The sequence below is a fragment of the Battus philenor genome, unplaced genomic scaffold (genome assembly GCF_028537555.1).
Source record: "Battus philenor isolate CCGP_79_NKW_IND1 unplaced genomic scaffold, ilBatPhil1.0.hap1 SCAF_10, whole genome shotgun sequence".
Classification (NCBI taxonomy): domain Eukaryota; kingdom Metazoa; phylum Arthropoda; class Insecta; order Lepidoptera; family Papilionidae; genus Battus; species Battus philenor.
This window is the reverse complement of record NW_027181662.1, coordinates 4514730-4534915: the sequence shown is the minus strand read 5'-3', so window position 1 is coordinate 4534915 and position 20186 is coordinate 4514730. Positions and strand designations below refer to the sequence as shown.

The following is a 20186-nucleotide window of genomic DNA, read 5'->3' as shown; positions in this document are numbered from 1 at the left end:
CTGGGTTATGACGATAATTTTCGTATGTTTATGTAACTATTTATATATATGTCTTATGTGTTTCTATCTGAAGTATCTTTGCCTTGTCAACAAGGAACTGGCCTCTCCCATAGATTTCTAATAGGACTGGTTAGAAGCAACCAACATTCAACGTCTTCTGACCCTTTAAAATGTTCCTCTGTCCACCTTATCAGCAGTCGTCTTCCGCTACGCTTGCTGATCCGTGGTCTCGACTCTAGAACTGCCCCAGAGTCCATCTGTTCTATGCGGTATATGACCTGCCACTTCAACATGCTAATCCACTTTGTTTGTATCCGGTGTGAATGCGTGTACGTGTTTGTGTATGCGTGGCGCACCTTGCCGACCAGGAACTGCACGGTGCAGACGTGCCCCGCACGACACGCCTTCATGAGCGGCGTTCGTCCGCCCTCGCTCTCGTGTTCGAGCTCGGCGCCGGCGCGCAGCAGCACGTCGGCGACGTCCGTGTGTCCGTTCTCGCAAGCGTACGTGAGCGCCGTGTCGCCCGTTTGCGTCTGGGCGTGCACGTCCGCGCCCGCGTTAAGTAAGTACCTGCACATGGAATGTTTTTTTTACTATTTATGTATTTATAACTCGTATATTAAAAGAGCATACTTAATACGTGAAAATTTCACAAAGATTCCATTCAATATAAGGTATACATATCATATAAAAAATTAAAATGTGTACAGTTTAGTTTTATAACATCAATTATTGTATTACTTGAGATTTACATTCTAAATTTGACAAAAAAATTGAGACATTAACCATCTAGTTTTAGCTTTATATAGCAAAAGACCTAAAACACATATGTTTTTATTACATTTGATAATCACGCCGTTCAGATATACAACCGGGCCATGTGTTTCGCTACTATGTAAATTTTGTTTGATAGTTGCATACAATATGCGGAACATAATATGCGGCTCATGGGTGACCCGATGGGTTTGAATAGTGCACCAAGAGATGTCTCAATGGTGAGCCGCATGGCTGATATGGAAATATATTCTATTTTTAACACAGCATTCAATGTGTTCAATTAATTTATGTCTAGTTTCAAAGTAACATTAGGAAATTTTAGAGTTTAATATTATAAAATGTTATCAGGTCTATTGTGTGTATGTATGTATGTATGTATGTATGTATGTATGTATGTATATATATATATATATATATATATAGATATACATATGTATGTATATATATGTATGTATTAGGATTAATTATAATCACTATTAGCATTTATATAACATACAGTAACAATGATTGCTTACAACTCGTTTACATTCTAATATATAACATTTTCGTGTCACGGTTTGCGTGATTGATCTCAAGACGCTCTTGGCCTCTCATATTAGAAAAGAAAAAATAAATTTATATAACATTTTTCTTTATGCTTTAAACTTTTTTATTAGCACATGACTATAATCTGTATAAGAATAAACACTTTATAATTTATTAGTTTACTATATTAAAAAGGATCTATACCATATGTCCGTTTTGTCTCTGTAATAAAGTTTAAAATATAATTATTACCGCACAAGTTCAAGGTGTCCCTCCTGTGAAGCTTCCATGAGTGGTGTGGAGGCGCCGAGCTCAGCGTCAGCACCGGCCTTTATGAGGAAGTCCGCCACCTCAAGAAAGCCGCCGCAACACGCCAAGGTCAAAGCTGTCTCCTGCGTCTCGTCGGTCTGAGCATTGATCGAAGCGCCCTGACCTAACAGCAACGCTACCATCTCCTCGTGGCCTGGATAATAACAGTAACACTTGTGAAGCCCAAAGTAAAGTTAAGATTTTTATTTTTTCATTTTTAAATTAAAATTTCAAAAGTATAGTTAAAATTTTAGGGACGTTTTTGAATTAAAAACTATATTTTTTAAATACAGATACATAATAATTAGGTATTTTATTTCGTATATAGATGATTCTGTTATACTAAAAGTTTTTTTTATCTTATTATGTGAAATTTTGGATTAATGCTACCGAAATCTCTGTACCACGCCATATTAATACGTGGCGACGTAAAAAGATGAGGAAAAATAGCACGGTATCTTTTATCTAACTTTCCATATATCGCTATAATATTTTACGCATGAATATTCGAAAAACTATTTGTAGGTAGAAATATCAATATGTATGCTCACCTTCCCTGGCGGCCTCCATGAGTGGGGTGTAACCCTCGTCATTGACCTCTTCGATGTTAGCGCCACGTTCCAGCAACAGCATCGCCAGCTCCACGTGGCCGCCGCATGCAGCCAGCGTTAGCGGTGACTCAAAGCTGTCCGTTGGCATGTTAACCTGGGAGACAAAACGAAAAATTGTACAAACGATAATGTAGAGATATTTTTTAATAGGATGATCATTCTGGAATATGTTTTATACATTTATTTCTACTAGCTGTACCCCGTCTGCTTTGTGAACTTTAATACCGCCATCTCAACTCCCTTCGCGGGTTGGATTTTTAGCGGGTTATTTATAGGTTTTTTTTTTAATCTGATGTGCATTTTATGCTCTACCAAGCGACAAGAAATATTAATAATATGCACCAAATTAATGTAAGCTAAGCCTAAGCCCTCGTGGTTTTTCAAATAACGTGATGAGTCAATACATATTAAGGAGATCTTCTATAGGTTGTAAGCAGCCAGTAAATTTTAATGTTACGAAGAAAGAGTAAGAAGAGTACCTGAGCGCCAGAGTCCAGCAGAAGTCGCGCTACTTCCACGTGTCCGTCCATACTAGCTTCCATGAGAGCTGTGTGCATTTCATCCGTCTTGTGTTCGCGGTCAGCACCGGCGGCCAGAAGGAAGCGCACCATGTCCAAGTGGCCCTTGTAGCACGCCAGCGTGAGCGCGGACTCTTTGAACTCATTCGAATGCGTGTTAATGCCCGCACCGTGTTCTAGAAGGATCTTCGCCACGCCCACATGACCGGCGGACGCAGCCTGCAAGCAAAATACAATTGCTATTTAAAATATCTGTACTGCAATAAACATTAATAAATATGTATAAACATTAACAGCAACAAAAACATTTTATAAGTTATAAAATATATAATTATATAGAAAAACTCAGTTGTTGATTTTCTTAAATTATTTCTTTTATATTCATTAGAAAAACCAACAAGATTTTAGTTAGTTTATTTCATACATGACGACCTTTAGACAATAAACGAATACCTTTTACAGCGGAGCATTTAATTAGTAGTTATAGAAAAGTAAAAAGATAACAATAATAATAATATCAATATAGAAAACTCGTCTATGTATAATATGCTACTGAAATTTTATTAGACATAAAAAGTTCATTAAGGGTCAGGTCAGCATAGCAAGGGTGCAGTGTGTTCTGTAGAAGAGAAGATTATAGTGAGTAGAAACTTAAAGAATATCCGAAATCCGAAAAGGATTCTACATAATACATCCGACTATTTTATATACAGGCGCAGTCGGCGCAGCAAACCTTGCGACTGATACTCAAAATTTTCGGTACAGCAACATTAATTATTCAGGACAATGATGATACCACTCCACACCACACTCGGATAGGTTATTATGTATAAGGAGGTCCGTAGAAGAACCAAGGTAGGCCCCGCATTAAGTGGACCGACGATATAGTCAAGGTTGCGGCAAGTCGCGGGAAGCTGGCAGCGCAAGGCCGGTCATCAAGGCAATCCTTGGGGGACGTTCGAGCTTTGCGATATATAGAGATAGTATGCTGAAATTGTTTCCATTAATCGATAAGAATCTCTTGCAGATAGTGAATATTTGTGACTGATACACCCGCATGAGGGGAGAACACTTCAGGCATACTACACGCAGCGTACGACGTCCGCCCACAAAGTAAACAGACAGCTTTGCTATAGTGGTCGGAAGACGCTAGACGGGGGCAGCGCAAGAGCGGCCATCTTAGCGATCTTTGTGGAATATTGAGAGGTTTGGGACAAGAACTGGTATGATAATAATTAATCCTCTCGACTCCCCTAGCAGGACGGTAAATTAAATATTGTTATATGATAAGTCTCAAAGCTTAAAGTTACAGAGATAGAACAAGTGTGAGCTTGTAGTTAGCTGATACCAAACTTGTAGCCTACTTAAGTTAAAATATATATTAATAGCCTACAAGATTTCCTATAGTTGTATAATAAAATAGTGTGTATAATAAATGCAAGAGTTGTTCAAAAAAAGGTCCGTACGACTACCTCCATGAGCGGCGTGTGTCCGTTCTCGTTGTGGTCCTCGACGTTAGCGCCGTTGTCGAGCAACGCGCGCACACAGTCCTCGTGGCCACCGGCACAGGCGTACATGAGTGGCGTGTTGCCGGATCCCGACACCGCGTTCACGTCGGCGCCGTGCGCGATCAACAGCCGCACGATGTCCACGTGCCCCGCGCTGGCTGCCTCCATCAGTGGCGTGCAGTCGCCCTGAGCCAACGCAAGCAATACAGAGTAATTATTTATCGGTGAAAAAAGCTTTGAACGGGTGAACCACAAAAGTGAATCTTAATTCGTACGACGTAAGGACGGACACATTTTACTTATAACAATTTTTTTAATAAATTTTTCGTAATAGTTTTTAAATTGAAATAATAATTCGGTTAAAACTAATTATTATCGATAAATTTCGCCACAAATATTGCCGGTGAAGTTTATGCTGATTCTATGACGTACTTAAAATAAAAGTATTTTTGGTTTTTTGTAAAAGCTTTAAAGAGGTGAAGTATAGTTCATTTGCTGTCAATTTATGTATTAAAATTCAAAATATCATTCTTCAAATAGGAATTTACAGACATTTTTGAATTGCCAATTGTTTCGACACTGGAGGTATTTAGCTAACATCGGCTCAAGGTTACTAGAGATTGTAGCGCGCATTAATCTGGGAAGAGCCCACAAAGTAAGTAGGGTTTTTTTGTGATCACAAACGAATCCACATACAATAACATAGTAGTGAGAACAATTGACATATTTGGTGTTTCAGTGACAAAAGGAAAAGAACCTATTTCTAATGTAATATATATTTTCGTATTTGTGTAATACCTTAATGCCGCGATCTTCGACGCTCGCGTGCATTGCGAGCAAAACCTGCGCGAGCTCGTAGTAGCCAGCGGAGCAGGCCAGTGAGAGCAGCGACTCGCCCTCCTCCGTGGTCTCGTGCACGGAGCGCCCCTCCGTCAGCAGCTTGCGCACGGTGCCAACATCACCATCGGAACAGGCTTCCGCTAACGAAGGCGCGCAATCCGTGCCCACGCCCACGCCGGTCACCACCACGCCACTGTTCAGGCCTAACCCGCATTGTGTGCTGGGGAGCGAAAACATAATTTAACCATTGCCTTGTGCTATATTAAAAAGACGCACATGAACCGAAAAGTTCAGATAAGATCAAAGCTTACAAAATCACATTTCGAACGCCGCGCCTCGATCGAACCGAACCGGGAGTCGGTGACTCGACCGATGTCGATTCGAGAGACATTCGACATCGAATCAATCTCGGATTGTCATCATTTAAATGCATTATCGTGCAAATTAATTAAATATGACAAAAAACTATTTCTAGATCAACAGTTTAAAAATTAATTCATCGTTTCAGTCGAACACCTTCCAATGTACATAGATCTTCACCAGGGACTTCCAACACGACCGGTTGGAAGTGATCTGCATCCAGCATTATTCTAGACGTTTGTCCACCTAGTATAACGTACTACACTGCGCTTACCGGCCAGTGGTCTTCACTTCCGAGCATTTATTGTTGCGTAACGTAACGTAACAATAAATAGAGTTTTATTAAAATTTTTCCCTCTATTATTAAAAATTAACGGTTGTTTAATCCTAAACATCAACTACCGTATTTTACTAAAAAGACAAAAGTTGTAAATAAGATCATAGTTTATAATGTTCAAACGTTAATATTCATGAGGTTTACATTGTTGTTACAAATTCAATTGGTTCGCGCGTAACAGATAATAACTGAAAGCAGGCCAAACATCTACAGATTATAAATTTCCGCACTAAATATCAGCGTGATTTTTTATATATCAAGTGTAAAAAAAAAACTTTCGTAACGATTTATATCAAAGTGTTTAATGAAAGTGGATAGAACACAAAGATCGTTCATATATAATATATATTTATTTTTTAATTTTAGACAATTATCGTGTAATGGCGGCATTCTTTACTAGTCAACGCAGGGTGGTGCAGAGATATCCACCAGTAGGCGCCATGAGCGTAAACATCAATATCTATCTTTTTAAGTGAAAATGAATAGTTTAATGTGTTGCTAATCGCAAAACTCAACAATACAAGTAAAGAGAAGAGAATTGTTTATTTACTTAAACACCACAAAAAACCTACTGAAAACCAATCTACAAAATACGATAAGTTCGCCCATATTTATGGAAATGAGTTATGAAAACAAATCATCATGTCCACTTCTAGACGCCTTCTACAAGGCACAGGCTTTCCGTAATGATCACCATGATGACCGGTCTTGCACTGCCCGCATCAAATGACTTCCTGCAACCTTGACTATGTCCACCTATGTCGCGTCTACCGGCTCGTGGTCGGTAACCTTGGTTCTTCTGCGGATCTCCACATATATAAGAAAATATTCTATATTATTTACGATACAGGCCATGTGCCAACGATGTATTAGTTTTATAGCATTTAGTCTAAAAATAAATTATATATGAACAATTGGTATCGTATATCTATTGGAGTAGTAACATCAGTTTTTTTTAAAAGCGTGACTACATCAATACTGACGTCACTAAATGTCGCCAGTCTACATACTGAGGAGCCTATCCACTCTGCGTTTACGAGCAGAGAACCTTTCGGCACCATCAGCAGTCGATTACACGAGCGATGTGTCCCGTACACTAAAACTTCAGACGAGCTTTCGTTACATCGGCGACGTTGCTTGTTCTGCGGACAACCTCATTCGATCTCAAGCATAGCCTTCTCCATTGTTTTTAAGTAACTAGGATCCTTATTATAAGGCTCATCGTAAACGATGTCTTAAATCCATGTCATCAAGATAAAAACAAAAGTATGGATTAGTACAGTTCCCTAACAGAGTATACGTAAGACGCAGTAGCAACACATGGCCGGGAGCACGCATGTTACGAATGTTTGTCGTTGAAACGTAGTCTGACGTACTATATGCTAGATAATCGGCTCTTAAAGCTGGTCACACACTCCACCGGGTAGCGACGCCTACGCATAGCGTTTTAGCATTAAATGTGTCGCGTTTTGTGTAAAAAAAGCATAATATAATGTATTCATAATAGGATATAGCGTTTTATCGCAGTGCTTTGGTATGTAATCGTCCTTACTCGCCACGTAAGATAACTGATCCATCACAATATCAAGCGTCAATATATCCATGTAATTAGGTTAGCGGGTGCAATCGGCAGGTTTAAAAATAACCGGGAGCATTTGTTCCTATCACTGCCTTTGGCCAAGGACGACATGAGTCATGACACGTTGTAAAAAATAAACCATTACTTTTAGCTTTAAGGATAAGTCATTAAGCGTTACTTGAACTTTGACTTTTATAAAAAGTCCTGCGCTGATAAAAGCGTAAATACCATTTTTTCTTTTGCATTCGTATGAATCGGGTTTTATAATTTTGCACTTTCTTATCTACATTATAGAATACAATTTTTATCCCTAGATTTCCTTTCGATGGATTTTGGAATAAATACCTGTAATTACTGTAGGTGGATTTTACCGGTAATATGTAAGTGGCTCTTAAGACGAGCACTACGGAGATATCTGATTCTACCGTCTTGCATAGTCCGCAAGCACTTTTGTTTTGCATAGCAATCACTTTCGCCGTAGTCTGTGAATTTACTAAACTATCCAGACTATTCCATTTAATTACTTAACGCTTAGGTATGAATGAAAACGATATAAAATTGTTATTAGTAAGAAAAAGAAATTACAGAGATGACTCTGTGTTTGGCACTAAACGGTGTAACATAACTCCCGAAGATTCCCCGTGGAGGGGTAAAACACGTATTGAGTGATTTGGCGATGGCAGTTGTGTGATTCGCATTGTTTGCCGCGTACGCATTTATCAGCGGACTGGCGGGCGGTGCACTTTGTTGCACGACTACCACTGCATGTGCGGAAGTGGCTAAATATTGGTCCTTTTCTTACTTGGGATGGTCTTCCGCAAGGTAACGCCGGATTCCATTAAATAATTGTTATTAGATCCAAACATGAGGACACTTATTGTACAGCTGATTGATGTGTAAAAGCTTTAAAGAGAATTTAAAGCACATAGCTTATTTGATACCATATTAAACCACCTATCAAAAACCAATGACTTCAGAAATAATTACGTAACATTATCAAAATTATCATTTTTATAAATAAAATTAAACATTGTTTACTATCGGCCCCTACAGACTTTACTTCAACAACTTATTGGCCTGTCGGATTCTAATAGAAAAAATAGAATAAAGTTATTCTTTTTTCAGAGTGATCACGTTATACAGGGCGATTAGAAATAGATTTAAATGCTTCTAAGGGTGAGTGTATAGCTCATTTATAAATAAATACAACCTATTCACAATTAATGCCTATAATCAATCATCGTGTAAATATGTTAGTAAATTATTACCAACGCTACTAAGCTCATTTTATAGAATAATAAATGTCTTATTTCAAAACATCATATTTGTTTAAGACCTACGTATCGAGTGATAGGGTTCATAATGTGTTAACAAGCAACATGTCTTACTTTTTGGGCGGTGACGTAAAATTTTTGTAATCGTGCAACAGATTCCGGTGGAAATTTCCAGAATATTTCAAGCGGGAATGCGTGGCATGGCGGCGAAATGAAGGCGCGAATAAGAACCCTGCGCTTCCGAAGAAGGTGATAAAATGTGCATTACTTCACCTGTTTATATTCAGGACCAACGGAGTTTATGCGAATAAAACGTTGCCGTGAGGACCTAGTATTTATTCCATAGACCATTTATTCTTCAGATCTTGTATAATTTAAGTAGGTTGAATAACAATAAGCGGGTTGGTTCGTACGAGATATAAAAACAGATAAATATACGTTTTGGTATTTCAAACATATGGTAATTGTTTTGAAAGTTGTGCAAAAACACAAAAATTTGACTATAGAATAGTGTTTCTTATATAACGTAACAAATTTAACGATTTCTTAAGTTAAATAATTGTTGTTACAAAGTTTATAACACTTTTAGTAATAGTTAAGTTACTGTGAAAACAAAGAAATGTGAATTAATATTTCAATGGTTTGTACGTGATGTTTGGCATGTGTTATCGCTCTACGACAAAAACGTATTATTAGTTGAAAGACGCGACTAACGGCACAATGCGTTTCTAAGTGAATCCATAACCCCATTTTATCCCGCGAACGTCATAACGACAGAAAAGAAAAAAAAAAAATTTAGCCGATAAGCATCAGAATCATTTGGAGCTATCACACCTCCATCAGCATATCCACCGTGGGAACTGCAGTTATTAACCCCACGACTTCATCTACGGGGAAACCTAATTTAGCAATCCATTATGCTAAGAGCTATTGTAAATCTACGAATGGAATACTGTGGCGTATAATTAAAATTAATATTTAAAGTTATTATTTTTCTCCGGGTAAGGGAATTTAAATATCACTACGATTAAGTAAAAGTAAGAGTAAGAGTAAATAAAATGTTTTTACCTATTTGGGGGGCGGGGGTCACACAAAAATATCTGTAGAGAACAATAAATTATTGGATTCACTTCATCAGTGAGTGTTACTTGTGAAAACTTGCATATTCCATATACAGTATAGGTCGACAGCTATTCCACGAATTCCACCGGAATCAGCTAAATTTTCTAAGTGATATATGTATGGAATATGATATATCTATGGAACCCCTAGGGCTAAATAAATGAGTATATTTAATAGGAACAAGATAACTTACGGTTTGTCCTGAAGGTGTCGATGGTGGGCGGGGGGTTGGTCGCTGCGCATGCGCGTGAGTGCCGCGGCCGCCTCGTCCAGCGCACAAGACACTGACGAGGTCAGCCGCCTCAACACCTCAGGGTCCGCGAGGTGCTTGCCCTCGCCGGAGAGCTTGCCGATACCTGCAGACAATCACGTGTCCTTTACGTATTGATTTTCTTGTCCATAACTAGTTATGTGGTAGGATGCAAAAATAGACTCAATTCAATTGGAATATCTTCTAGATTTTATACTACTGTATCGTTATATGAAAAACATACAAATTATAATACAATTAATAAACAATTTCACGTGTATAACATAGTTATTTGGTAACATTTTCATTAATTTTTACTAAAACTGGTCCAATTAGAAATAAAAACAATTTGAGCCTTAAGGGGTGAATGTACAGCTTTTTTTCTCTCTATGAATTTATAGTACACCTTATCCAAAAATCGACAGTAACAAAAATAAGTAATAACACAATAATACGGTACAAAAAAGTGTGTTCACAATCCGAACTACTGTATATTAAAATTATTGTTTACTCTTTCACCCTGCAGACTTTCTACTACCATAAGATATACACCTGTTGCGTTCTAACAGAGTTTCAGGGTGATCATTTTGTACAGGATGATTGAAAATGAGTTTCAAAGCTTTGAAGCTTTTTGCCTACAGATAAGCTATACATTTACCTCTTTAAAGCTTTTACATTATAACCTCCTCCGAATGTAATAGTTTAAATGAAATTCGTTGACTTTCATTCAATTATGGTTTTAAACTGACAAGCGGTGGTTATGTGCTACTATTGTGTATTTGCCGCCATAACAGAAGAACTGCTACTTCTTATTCATCATAGTATTAAATTCATTCATGTTAGATTTTCACATACAAAAATAATATCACATTCGAAGCCATGAAATAGCTAAAAGTGAACGTTTTTGTATTTACAGCGGTCACTCATCCACCTGTTTTGTACGCGATACGATATTTAACCTCGACAAACGTTCCACTATCGAATTGCCTTTCGGTTTCAAAGTCAAACTAGCTTTTACTATTAACGAGACAAACTGCTAATGTTGCCACTGTCAAAAGCTTTTACATTAGTGACACTACCACTGGTCAGTTTAAAAATAATATTAAAAAAGGACCGTAATAATCTTTACACGTGTCATTCTTTCATTGATTTTCACAAATTGGCGGCAATTCAAAGTTAATTTTATTATGGATTTAAAAGGTGAAAATGATAATTTAGATGTTAGGAAGCTTTGTGCCAGATTTCTCTTTATATTCTGAACAAAGAAATTCCCTGTAACAATAAAGAGATTTGGCGGTGTTGCCTCAAATACTGTATTTGACATTATCCCAGGTACGAAACTTTGTACTACTGTTATGACCTCGAAGCCAGGTGAGATTACATTGCTGGATTTAAAAAAAATGTAATAGAACTTTTGTGTACTACATTGTACATGACTTAATTGAAGATCGTACAACTTGAGAATGAAGTGTTCTGGACTATTTTAAAGTAACATACATAATTTATGTAATTTAATATTTAAAAAAAATGAGAGCCGCCGTGTTTCGTTTGTTCTTATGTCATTTATCATGTAAACAGATGGCTGACGTAATTTGACATCAGTAAGAGTTCGAATCCATTATATGATTTTATTAATTTATTAGTTTGTGTTTAGAATTGTCTATAAAAATTAAGAAAGGGAGGAGCATAGGAAAAAAGACAAACACCTCGTTCTATGGTCGGATAGGTTACTATATAGCAATAAATATTGTCGAATACAACAAAAAAGTAACAGTAGTACTAACATTTGTTTGACTGTTATCTTGGAAACAACGACGCCGTCTCAGCAGGGTCTTACTCCATCAAGACATCGCGTTAGCGCAGTCAGTATTTAATCTTTGCGGGAAGCAATTATTGGGTCCTCTTTACAATCCCATGTTATACCATGGAACTTTTATTTATTCCCAAAAATAAGGAAAAATCTTTTGAAATACAGTTTCTAGTTGCCGAAGAATTGTTAGCTGCGTTCGAAAACACCGTGCAAAGAAACTTTAAAGGAGAGTGGGCTCGCTGCTTCTCACAATGGTTTTACAGGATGGACGATGCATAGTTTGATAAGAGGACTATGCTGTAAAACATGAACCATTTATTAATTGATATTTTATGCGATACGATTTGACAAACATGTATTATTACATAAAAAGTTATTATGGAAACTTAAAAAACCGTTTTACATTTAAAGTGATAGCATGCAATAAAAAACGCAGTCAATCACCCGAAATTTGCATTTAAAGAACGCAAAGTCTTAGAATGTAGAAACTGGTAAAGCTATATATAAATGACAACAATAAAACTGATAAAATACTATTTTAAGAACTTACGTCAGAAATACAGTTCATATTAAATCATGTATCCCATTCACTTCTTACTTCTGGGCCTCCGAAACTAACGTTTATCTTAGTCGGTGGTTCCCAAAGTGATCCAGGTAGATCCTTGACTTTTGAGTCTTACATTTGTCATTTGTAAGCGAAAATGTATCTGTTTTAATAGTAAAGTATTGAAATGTTAGTTTGACTTCACTTTTCAATGTAGGCAGATAATATTTTAAGAAGCTTAGCGACTGTCACTTGTAAAACCTTGCATATTTAATGATTAATACAACGCGCCGACATCTTCAGCGGGTCCACCGAACAAGCTAAATTTTGAAAGTGATCTATGAGAAAAGTTTGGGAGCCTCTGATCTAACTCTACTCTAAGGTCTTTATTGTAGATATTTTACTACACCCTGTTCACTCTTGAGTTACAACTCTTTACACAGTTAAAATTTGAAAACGGGAGTAAATCGCAAATTGTCACACAAGCGGAATTGTATTTTGTCCCGTGTTTTTTTTTTTGTTTTCGATTTTGCTATTTCTACTTGAAGCTAAAGATCAGTTTCAGACGCAATTATGAAAAAAAAAAACATTTCCATTTCTAATTTTATTTTCAAGTCCACCCGTGATATTACAGCAAATCAATATAACTTTATTAAACGTCTTCTCTAGTTTCACTTAGTGCAATAATCACGAGTTAGCCAGTGTTATTCAGATGTAAGAAGCGGTGAGTGTAGCCGATAGTGGTTTTATCTGACGTCCTTCACTTAAACCATTATACTTTTGACCTAGTATCGCGAGATTGAATGTCGACGGAAATCATATTATCGATAGACTTCGACGCGACAGATAAACAATGTATGCAAATATAATAACAATACGAGGGACGGGTGAATATGCAGATTTGAGCATGATTTATTCTCACGTTTAGTATAAAGTTATTTACGAGACTGTACCACATATGTTCAGTTTTCAAATGGCTTCTGATATCTATAACATATCGGTAAGTTTGCATGAAGTTATTATGTTCAATAATTGTCATTTGAGGCTAATAAAATATAGGCATAGATAATATAAAATATGTTTGAGAGATATCCGCCAATGAACTACCTGTTCACGGATGGTTAAAGTGCATTAATTAAAAATGTATCTAGTGAAAAAACGGGCACAGAATATTTTTTTCCAGCCAAAGGCAGTACGTGTCTTGTCTTGGGAATCTATATAATCTATATAAGGAATATTTTAATAAATTCGTATATAAAATATTAAATCATCATATCAGCTAATAAACGCCTACTGCAAGGCTTAGGCCTCAAAAAGAATCGCCAAAATTACTGGTCTTCTGCTGCCCATATCCAGCGACGTTCCGCTCCCTAAACTATATTGTCGGTCTACCCAGTTAGATTAAACATTACACATATATTTTGGCTCAAAACTTATAGCATAACAGTGGTTGAAATAAAGAAAAAAAAAACAATAAATTTAATAACATCAGAAATAAAACTGACGTAAACAATACGTACGAAATTCGTAGGCTTTATTGAAAACGCACCTGTGTCGACGCGACCAAAATTTCCCACCGCACCTGTACCGAGACTGCGCCGCACCGGCCGGCAACGCATTCACTTTGTTCGACAGATGTCTCGTAAGTCAAACAAGACCTATGAATTTCTATACTATATGGATTTACTTTTCAAACGTTCATTTGAATAATATAGGACAGATTTTAATATTGTAGGATCAATGATTCAATTTCATATTTATACTACTTACCTCATATGATTACTTACATCGGCATAGATTAATTCGATTTAGAACATTTAAAATTTAAACCAAGTTTCCTTGCCTTTTTACTCTCACGGTCTACTTTAGTAAAATTAAGTAAGTTTCGGTGGACCCCCTGCAGTTACGTTTTTACCAGTATCCGAAAACTTCACAAAAAATGTCAAGATTAGTTCTTGGTACAGAAATTTGCTTTACAGCCAAATTTCAACTACGAATTATTAATTTTAAAGTGAGAACTTGATGCTTTTCAAATTGTACTGAATATGGAATTCAAAAGGTTTTACAAATATCGGCCGATGAGCTTCTTAAAATATTATCTTGTTTACATCGATAGGATAGTCAAAAGTCAAGCCGACATTTTAATTCTTTAGTATCGAAAGCAGATACATAATCGTGGACCTCTTTTGGTGCTTACGAATTGTGAACCTCCATTTGTTTGTCACGCTAACGTAAACCACCATCGAACGTCCCACGGACCGGGTTGCTGTACCAATTTGTAAGTCTTCGATTTAAATATATAATACGTTTAAATATGTTATACAAGTGACTTTAGATAGGTCCGCGGTACCTCTTATATTTATAGCTTAACAACACTGTGTTACTGCATATCGGACGGAGGGCGCCGTTTTAAAATGAACAACGGGCATGTGGTGCTAGGAATTCGAATTAAATATCTTACATAGCATTACTCTGTCATCTATATATGTATATCAACCCCTATTTCCCATGGTTACGTCATAACTTGAAAACTACGTTATCAAAGTCGTTCATTTCTTGTTTTTTAACTTCGTAACACTTTTCAGAGAGTTCTTATGTAAAGAAATTGGGAAATTGCTGAGAAACTTGTAAAATTTCGATAAATATAAAGACTATTAAAACTTTGCGGGTTTAATAGTTTCCTTTAAACTTCACACTACAACAGTTTACGGAAAAATTATGCGGTCGTCGACAGCTGTATCAAGTAGCATTTATCGTTCACAAAATTTATTTATTTTACAAAGAGTTGATGAAATAAATTGATCACTCTACCTACATATAATAATAACAAGCAAAAGTTTTCGAGTCAAACTCACATTTGTATTGTCCTATGTCTCGGTGTACACTGTACTACGACGAACGTCACTATTGGTACATGTGTTTTGCAAGAGGCCCTCAAGACTTTTTGATCATTTGCAAACAACATTTTCAATCATATCTACATCGGACTTTCTTCATCACGGTAACATAGCACGAGAACTTCTAGGAAAGGCTCGACGTATCATTATTTTGGGAGGCCGTCTAGCTTTTAGATTACTAAAAAGAAAATATTCTATTTTTTTTGTTTAATGAATTTAAAAAGAAAATTATTATTCATTGCATTCTAACCAGAAAACTCACTTAGTAACTATCTGCATTATGTGAACCGTGTATCGTATCGACTAAAATTATTACATAAAAAGATCGTTAGACATGAATATACCTGCGGGCATAGCGGTTCACAAAAGAAAGACTTCAAACATATTTTTTTAAATTCCATTGTTCGCCATTTGAAACCCCGCATGTGTTTTATAATAACCATAAAGCTACCTTCCAAGTGTTTTTTTTATATAGTGAAGGAAGAAAATTAAACTCATAATAATTTGGTAGTTTACTTATATACGGACAGTATAAATGTAGTTCTACAGTAAAAAAAAATTGAAGCACCTTATTACGTCGCCATACATTATTGTCATCTTTTAAGCCTTATGAAGTTCTCTGCTGGACATAGATTCTTCTCTTCTGATCGGATTCGGTTTGCATCCGGCGTCTTCCGATTTTAACAAGATCGTCATACTGTGTTTGGGTGTTTGTAGCTTATTTCAAAACCTTAAGGCCCCAGCAACCATTATAATATGGACATAAATAGTACGTTTAAGCAAAGCCGGTAACCAACTTGGCTCAACAATAACACGTTTATACCGTGCCTCTTGAAAGTCCATTTAATTATTAAACAGGAACACGTATTGAGTGACAAAGTCCAAGCTCGAGGTTCCTTCTCGCTCAAACGACTTTAGATCTCAACTGACCACGAGAAATATCTTTATAACTGTCGAGTATAATTGCTAAATAAGGATAAGTATAATTAAGTGCTCTAACGCCTACACTCTAATGCCTGAAATACGCGGAAACTGTGAATGCCACTAATAATTTTATTGTACTGTATGTTTATTTTTATCCTCCCTCCTCGTTTCAACTCATAGACGCCCACTACAAGGCTTAGGCCTCCTACAAAGCTATCTATGGGGAGCTATACCATTATCGCCACGCTTGGCAAGCAGTTTGGTGATTGCAGTATATTATTATGTTACGCTGCCCATCTTCTAGAAACTTGTTTATGAGCAGTAAAAATGATTATTATATAGAAGGGAATCGAATCTATCTACGATCACAAGTCTCAGTCCTCTACCGTAACACATTTTGAAAAAAAGTTGTTCACCACTGGCATTACAGAATAACCATTTTAGCAGGGCAGTTATAACAAAAATTGCTGGAAATAGGTAAATGAAAAGGTGAAAATAAATAACAACAGTTAACATATCCATCCAAAAGAAATCCGGACATAAAGATACTAACAAATAATTACACCGTCTCTAACAAAAATACCTACTGGTGGTGCAATTTTTTATACATATTTATTACACTTTTTTGCCGCGCCGTCATTCAATGCAATGATTCGCAAGCAACTAACGAAATCATTAGCCACGTTAATAGTACCTTGTAACGAGATTGAAATACCAATCACAGAATATAAAGGTGAAAGGTGGATAAATACAGCATTGGATCAATTTAATCTTTCACTCCAACATTTTATTTCAATTAAAATATTCAGATCCTACAACAGTATACTTTTATACTATGAATGAATGTATTGCACAATATAACGGTTATGTAATATCTTTTTCCAGCGAATATATCTGCATAGTGTTTCAATTTTATCGATTTCGGGTGGAATCTATTCTGCGCCTTGTGTATTCGGCTAAACTACATAAAATTTGCCTAGTAATGTAAATAATAAAATTTAAATTAAAAAAAAATCTATGACAGTGTAAAGAATTTTAGAGTGATAATAGAGCTTATGAATGAATAACTAATTACTGTATTAATAACACAGCGGAGGTGATTACAAAAAATCCGTTTGAGTTTGTCGTGGACTCATATCAGATCAGGGAATGATAATATGAATGAATAATATGAAGTTGAACGATATAATTAAAGTTATGTACAATTATATTCCCGTTTCTACCAAATCGGACTCTGCGTAATCCCTGTCGCGTGATCAATGTAAATGAGCATGAGTGAATAATAACAATATAAATAAATATAAAAGATTGTTTGTTTTTAATAAACTTGATAATTCTATATATATATATATATATATATATATATATATATATATATATATATATATATATATGATTGCTTCTTAAACTTCCTAAATGACATACGTATCATAAAGACTATATGTATGATATAACTATACCTTATGATTAAATATAACATTTGCAGTCAATTAATGTAACGTAAACCATATCCAAAAATGAATAGTTTCAAAAATAATATACAACGTAATGATTATAATATGAGATTACTACTTAATAAAATTAATTAATATTGCTAAAGTGAATATCCCGAGGCATTTCAATTGAAAAAATTAACTAATTGAACATATTTCAATGTGATAGCTTTATCCTATATAAATTGATGGAAATTGAATGATTGGAAATATGCGTAATAGCTGTAAAGCTTTCTCTGACAAATGAAGCCATACATTCACCCCTTTAAAGCTCTTACACCTATATAACCAATCAAAGTGTATACGAACTAGTCACTAAGCTTAACTTTGCTTTTAAGCTTCGCCTCTTAGTTGTATGGCTCGCTATTAGCGCCGGCAAGTGGTATCGCAACGTATAGCAACGATGCCATTAATACATCACGAAGCCTCTCATCGATTTGTTAATGATGCGCCCGGTTCCTATCTTTGGCCGTGTCAGGGTTGTCTAAAATGGAAAGACTTTCAGCGCGAACTCGCGCTTGACCTCCTTCCGTCTGCCTTCAAACTAGGGTACATACGGGGACTGCCTCTTTGAGACAGATATTTTTGTAATTATTTCTACATTCTATTAAAGCACTGAAAATATGAAAATTGATCTTTTTATCTTGGGAATCATAAATATCTAAGTCGGAATTGAGCTGGTCAGCGTTTTGAAAGCTTCTTAGAAAACTTTTAAACATTTTTTTGTAACAATTACGTGATGGACAGGTCTCTTTTTGGTAACACAATTTCTCATTACCTTAAGACTTGAAATAGACTTCTCATTCTAGTAATTTCTCTAATTCTAGACAACAAAACTTCCGCTGGTAGCCCTGATGACAAATTTCATATCCAACACATGTCTGTCACGTAACTGCTCTAAAAGTGACACTAATGAGACGACCAAAACCGATATCATTAATGTGTTCCTAACATTAAAGACGCACTACAATTAGAGGACTAAAATTGCCGACCTAATTTTGCAAATTAGAAATTTAAGCGGCAATGGAGTCCAGTCACATCTACCGCAAACGTAACCACAGAATAGACGTGGGTTAGATTCAAGATTGGCTTTGTATCTTTACTGGTAACCAAATAGGAGTCTCTCTGCCGTCATGCTTACGTATTGCTGTGTTCCGGTTTCACGGCGCTTTAACCGTGTGTGCTCATGAGAGGTACTTATCATAGCTTTAAAGTAACGAAAAGAGATGACAATTTCGTATTACATTTACTCGTACAGATATATGTAAGAATAGGCTTTGTGATGCACGCATCAAGCCATGTTCATTACTTATCTAAATATTGATATATCAAAAGAAAGGTTTAAGTCCATATAGCGAGTAAAAAAAAAACCAATGAAAATAATTGCTTGCTAATAAATATCTTATAGGCACAGGTAGCATGCGTTTAATTTTCATGAGGTTTGTGAAAAGCGATACCGTCTGTCGAGATGATTGTGATAAAAGTTTTGTTTAGTATCACGGTTGTCAAATTGCATCTTAGCCGTAGAATGAGAGAACGCGGCTATAAAAGGAACTACGAAATTTACTTCCTTCTTAGAGATTTATTATGCCTCACCAACTAGAAAGTAAACATTACTGTTTACACGCGTAAAGTGATGAAACTACTGAAATTACCGTGTTATTGACACGTGATATCTTGCCTTTAAGCAATGAGTGAATTTATTATTGCGTTAATCTTAAAAGCTTTGGTTTCCAAGTTTATGGAGATTCTTTTGCAAAATAATTAATTATAGTTTTCATCTTTTAATTATCACAATTAGAGGGGAGGGAGGAACAGAATAATATATAATCCCTTTCAATCTTATCGAATTTCTTTGGTTGTGAGATAGCTGTGTTAATTACTTAATTAAAAAATACAACAGCTCTAGACAAAAATATTTAAATCAGACAATAACAACACTAAATTTGAAAAAGAATCCAGAAAAAAAAACCATTAGTCTATACTTAATGCTTATTTAAGCGCTATAGTGTTTATTTACGACGTAATAATAATATAAGCATTTTAGACGGCTAGATAAAATATTTTCTATGATAAATATGTTTCCTATATCTTTATACTTCATAATGTCCCAATAAGGTCCCACGGTCTAAACATTTTCATGGTATTAAAAATGGCATGTTTGAACTGTGTGAATTGTGTAAATCTACGATAAAACATGAAGAAAGCAAAAGTAAAAAATAAACAGATAGGGAGGCGGCACCAAGCTACATCTACCCAAACTGGTTTCCGCCTCATTACAAATAATTCTGTACACAGAAGGGGCCAAATTGACGTCACACAATGAAACGGAAAAGAACCTTACAGGCTTCCAGTGTCCACGGTAAGTCGAGTTTGGACACGAGTAAGAAAACTGCGTGGGTAAATTTGCTGCTTCTGCAGTTAGAATGTCATTTCTGAAGGAAGGGGGCTTCGGGGAGAAGAGTACAGAACAGCGTCCATCTATAATATATGCTAAAAAACCAAAAA

At 36.0% G+C, this 20186-nt stretch overlaps 1 protein-coding gene across 12 annotated transcripts in view; it reads right to left on the bottom strand.

Moving 5' to 3' along the window:
- mask (multiple ankyrin repeats single KH domain) overlaps nucleotides 1-20186 on the bottom strand; it is a 64138-nt gene that overhangs the window by 27276 nt on the left and 16676 nt on the right. For 9 of the 12 annotated variants that reach the window (XM_068769551.1, XM_068769578.1, XM_068769586.1 and 6 more), the window contains exons 3-9: nucleotides 9954-10116; nucleotides 5047-5308; nucleotides 4210-4434; nucleotides 2702-2959; nucleotides 2163-2316; nucleotides 1555-1765; nucleotides 357-570 (exon numbers count right to left, since the gene is read on the bottom strand). In XM_068769551.1, coding sequence (XP_068625652.1) covers nucleotides 357-570; nucleotides 1555-1765; nucleotides 2163-2316; nucleotides 2702-2959; nucleotides 4210-4434; nucleotides 5047-5308; nucleotides 9954-10116 — 1487 coding nt within the window. The remainder of the gene's footprint in view (nucleotides 1-356; nucleotides 571-1554; nucleotides 1766-2162; nucleotides 2317-2701; nucleotides 2960-4209; nucleotides 4435-5046; nucleotides 5309-9953; nucleotides 10117-20186) is intronic. The other 3 variants (XM_068769561.1, XM_068769636.1, XM_068769632.1) reach the window with 1 other exon arrangement.